Raw genomic sequence first — 5000 nt, 5'->3', positions numbered from 1 at the left:
CTTATCTCGAGGGCTCATCTGAGCGCAGACGTCTCCAGGCCGCTCAAGGCCTTAATAGGAAGCAGTATATTGGAACAGGTTCCGCCTCCTCCCCGTGTCCTCATGTCTGACTCAGGGTTTTTTTTTTTGGTTTTTTTTTGTTGTTTTTTTTTTCCCGTCTCGCCCTGTCACCGTGTCTGTCTCTCGTTCAAACGAGGGACGCCGCAACATTTTGGATGAGGGATCTGTGTTGATGTCTTCCCTTCGAAATTTCATCCTCAATCTGTACCCCACCCAGCTCGACTGACTCTCTCTGATAATAGTCTTGTCGGCCCCGGGGACTCATCCGCAGCTCGGGGGGGGTGAAGCCGAGCTTGTCTTTGTGTCTGCACCCACTCCGTCTCCGTCTGCCCCGCGGACAGCTGGCTTCGCTGGAGAATGGCTGATTGGAAATGTCGGGGCGGACTCCGCTGTTATCGCTCTCCAAAAGCAGCCATTTTGGCAGGTTCGATCGCTGCCTTTCAAAACATTTTTGTGTAGCCCCCCCCCCCAACAAGAATGTGTACAGCTTCGCAAAAACATATTTGGGTGCGGTTTCAACCCATGACGTCTGAAAAGACCAGGGCCGCCCCCCTCCCCCCAAATGCCACGCAAAAACCAACACTTAGCTAACTATTCTCTGTGGGAGTGAGCGGGTCTGATTCAATTAAATGTTAATCTGGAATATGGACGACGTCTGACAGACTTATGATATTCCATTAGCCGCTCCGACTCCCTCAATTTATGGCCTGCCTGTAGTCGTTACTGCCACCGTTTTTTTAAAATCTTTGGCGGATTTCGACATGCTTCCCCCCCCATCCCGGAATCCCTCTGCTTAATCATTTTTTAATCTTCGTGAGCCAAAGTCAAGAAGTTTTATTATCAAATGCACGGTGTGACACGGGGTCATTCCGAGCGGCGGAATCCGACGGTGAAAACCCCGCTGCGTTTTGGAGCGCGGGTGTATACATTTTTTTGGGAGACGTGTAAACAAGCAGGGATAACGAGCGGCCTCCCTCCGAGCGCGTTACCGTCGCCTGTTGAATCTTCTTCTTTATCACCCCCTCCCCCGTTGCTTTTCCCCCAGACCCAGAGCCGGATGAAGCTGATTGCGGACGTCTACGAGGAAGACCACCTCCATCCCCATCATCACCCTCACCATCCTCACCTCCCTCACCACCCGCACCCGCCGCACGCGCACCATCGCAGTCCGCCGCGAGGGCCGCCGCACCACGCCAACCACCGACCGGCCATGGACCAGGTCAGTGCCCGATCGCTCGCGCGCCGGGGCCGTGCTGGTTTTTTCTGCCTTGCCTCGCGGAAGCCGGCGCGATTGGCTTTTGAAAAGTGCTCGTTACTGTCTGCTCGGGCCGATGCAATCGCACGTCTGTCGTCCGCCGTGCCAGTCCACTGCGGTCGCTCCCAAAGCAGAATCGAAATTTCCTCCCTACTCCCCCCCCCCCCCCCTCCTTTACCCCTCTCTCGTTCCACACGGTCCCTCTCTCGCCAAGCCTTGGGTTATTCATATCATTTAGATAAGGGGCCCCAGGGGGAGAACTGCCGAATGAGTGTTTTTGTAGTAGTAGTAATTGAAGGAGTAATTTGTCGGAATAGCATAAGCAAAATTGTCGGTCAAAAAGGATTGTGATAATTGATATCGTCGATATCGCCCAGCCGTACGTACATCTGCATGTTTGTCCGCAGTATATTTGGGGCATTCTTGTCGGTTTAGGTTTTGTTTGATGCGCGGCGATTCCTTTTTTTCCCCGATACCGTTCGGTCCGATGGAACATCCAGCGGGAGAAAGCCGAGCTCGGAGACGACGGCAGGTGATCCGCACGTTGTGCAACCTGTCGCCGCAGCACTTTGAAAACAGTATAAACTCATCGCTGGTCCATTGTTCTCACAAAAGGATTTGATTGCGGGGAATTCCTCACTTTGGAGATAAATGGGACAAGACGGGGGGGGGGGGGGGGGGGATTTCCACCTCCCTCTGTTCTATCTGATACTCGCCGTTTCCTGTTCTTAACTGCTCTGCATCGGCCGCCCAAGTAGGAGCTTAAATGTAGAAACATTGAAAACACGCACGCACGCAAGCCCCCGGGCCACACATGCACGTGTGAGATGCTTTGCTGTGGGGGAGATCCGTGGAAGGATCCTTTGCTCCAGTCGTTACATTATGGGGTGTTGTCCAGAGTTGCGAGTGTTCTGAGGCACAGGCCTTGACGTTATCACCGTCTCGATGATTTGCATTATTAATTATTAATTGATTATTAATCATAGTAGGATGAATCAAAGGGATATTTTGCATATACTTCTGCATTTTTGTATTATTATTATTATTATTATTATTATTATTATTATTATTATTATATCCATGTAGTAGCACTTAGCCACATTGGAAGCTACATACTGTACTAGATAGTGAATCAAATGAAATCAGTGATTTCATCAATCTGCATAACCCCCCCCGAGTATTGGCTTTAAAATTGTCAATACAGTGTGCATGAGATGTAACACGATTATCAGACAGAGAGCTGAACTGTCCTGACAAGCCGCTGTACTTTAAATTGCAAGGGGACTCTTTCAGTGTAACACATAAATATCTCTCCTTCAATATCCCTGCCTCGTATTGTTTTACTGGAGAAGTTTTTATAGACCTGACATATGAAACAGGAGCTCTGCGCAAGATAAGTATCAGACTCCTTCAAATTGGACTGAGAAAAGGCCCAGCAACGAAAGTATGATTCGGGACACTGGGAAATCTTGTTAAATGCGTAGAGAATAACATAACTAATGAATCTGGGCCAATTGGCTGGATTATTACAGCCATTAAAACAGGGTCTTTATTTTGAACCCTGGCAGGGCACTGTATGAAATGCCTGGGGGTAAAAAAATAATAAAACTAAACCTGGGAAAACCTTGGGAGAAAAAAAAGCCCTATACTACACTAACTTTACTCAGAATCCATTAAGGGTCTGATCAAATGCAAATGCTGTGATTGGAGTTTTAGCAAAGAATAGAGAGTGAATGTGTCTCCACGCGGCTTTGCCAAATGTAAATTCCATTTTGCTTGGGAACATTTTCAAACGTCAAAGTCAATGGTGTATGTTCTGCACCCAATAATCCCCTTTCATCCACAGGTCTCGACCAAACTGATTACTATACGGGCCGCCACAAACTCCCACTCTCCCTCTCTCTCTCCCTCTTTCTCTCATACTCTCTCTCCATCTGTCTCTCTCTCTCTCTCTCTCTCTCTCTCTCCCTCTCCCTCTCTCTGCCGTGTCAAGCGCGCTCTTTTCCGAAACAACAAACACGTAAGAACCGTTGACAGAGGTCAGCCAATCACTTCATGGCTTTTCCTCATATCTGATCTTTGACCTGATGTGGAAGTTCAGCAGGGGTCAGGGCAGGGCCTCTGTGTGTGTGTGTGTGTGTGTGTGTGTGTGTGTGTGTGTGTGTGTGTGTGTGTGTGTGCGTGTGTGCGTGTGTGTGTGTGCGTGTGTGTGTGTGTGTGTGTGTGTGCGTGCGTGCGCGTGTGTGGCCGGGGATCAGGTGGTGAGACTGTTTTCCCTCCAAACACAGGGACTTCACATCTCCTTTAATCTGCCTCCTTTATCTGATTGTGATTAATTACTCTATTTGTTGTTCTTCACCACATCTCTCTCTCTCTCGCTCTCTCTCTCTCTCTCTCTCTCTCTCTCTCTCTCTCTCTCTCTCCCTCCAGCCAGCATCTTCTCCCCCTGCCATCGCAATCCTTCATCATCCATCCTTCCCCACTCAACCCATCCCGCCCTTTGTCTCCCTGCCCTGGCACTCTGGCTTCTCCTCGCTCTCCTCCCTTCTGCTCCTCCACTCTCCTTCACCTCTTCTCCTACCTCACGTTTGCTGCTCATTATGTGTGTGGGTTTTTTTGGGTTTTTTTATTTTTTCCTCCCTTCCTCCATCCTCGTCTCCTTTCCTTCTCGGCCTCCCTCCGATCTCCTTCATTAGTAATTTTTTTTTTTCCTCTTTTTCCTCCCCCTCTCCCTCCCTCCCTCCCTCCTCCTCCTCCTCCTCCTCCATGTGGCCAGTGGCTCGGTGCAGCTCTGGGCCCACGGACGCCACTGAGGAGATGATTGATGATGATAATGATGATGATGATGAAGAGGGTCGGCACACTCGCTCGGGAGACCACAGCGCTTTTCCAAGTCTGTCAGGGCCAGAGATGCAACCAGCGCCATGAATAACACAGCGGCGACCGCACGCACGTGCACACGCACGCGCGCACGCATCCGTCCGCGGCGCAACGCACATAAACACACAAAAAAAAAAAAAGGACAGGCGCACGCGCTCCCGCCGCCTCCAGACAATGACGCGCACGCAGACGCATGTTAGCGGCGATATTTGGGGGGGGAAGGCAAGGGACGCAGGCGCGCACGGGCCGACGCAAAAAGCTGGCGGCTGCTGCCTGCAGCCAAACCGCACGTCATTCAGAGTTCATTGCTATAGTCGGCGGGTCCATCCTAATCCTTTAACTACACCGCCCGTCCTCTCCCTAATATCTGACGGGCCGTGCGGGCGGACAGGTGAGCCCTAATGCGAGGAGACAAGGGAAGGAAGTGGTTTTAGTCTGTTGAGATGCACCCCAGGAGCGCGTCTCGGTACGGGGCCCTGTTCGCTTTGACGGGTGCGTTTGTGTCCATGTTGTTCTCATTTAGACACACCAATAGCGCTGCCAGACGCTTGGCACCGGCCCCTTTGAAAGGAAATAGAAAACAGCCATAAAGTGTTTATCAGACTCAGAATTACAAGGTCTTTTCTTTTGGGGTTGTTGTTCTTTTTTTTTTTTTTTTTTTTTTTTTTCTCCCTGAGCCTTAACATGCTGCCTGCTTCGGTTTATGAGAAGTAGCACATGGTATTTGGCCTGATTTTTGTGTGTGAATGTGTGTGTGTGTATGTGTGTCTGTGTGTGCATTGTATATGTTCGTGCATGTGTGTGT

The 5000-nt window shown here is 50.1% G+C and overlaps 1 protein-coding gene across 1 annotated transcript in view; it reads left to right on the top strand.

Moving 5' to 3' along the window:
- Window positions 1-5000, top strand: part of LOC307241186 (ERC protein 2-like) — a gene marked incomplete at its 5' end in the record, with an annotated part of 125583 nt that overhangs the window by 118702 nt on the left and 1881 nt on the right. Inside the window, one exon of the mRNA XM_080015222.1 lies at window positions 1106-1279. Within this exon, the coding sequence (XP_079871348.1) occupies window positions 1106-1279 (174 nt within the window). The remainder of the gene's footprint in view (window positions 1-1105; window positions 1280-5000) is intronic.

This window comes from Zeus faber, assembly GCF_960531495.2.
Source record: "Zeus faber genome assembly, chromosome: 15".
NCBI lineage: Eukaryota > Metazoa > Chordata > Actinopteri > Zeiformes > Zeidae > Zeus > Zeus faber.
This window is presented reverse-complemented; position numbering and strand designations above follow the sequence as displayed.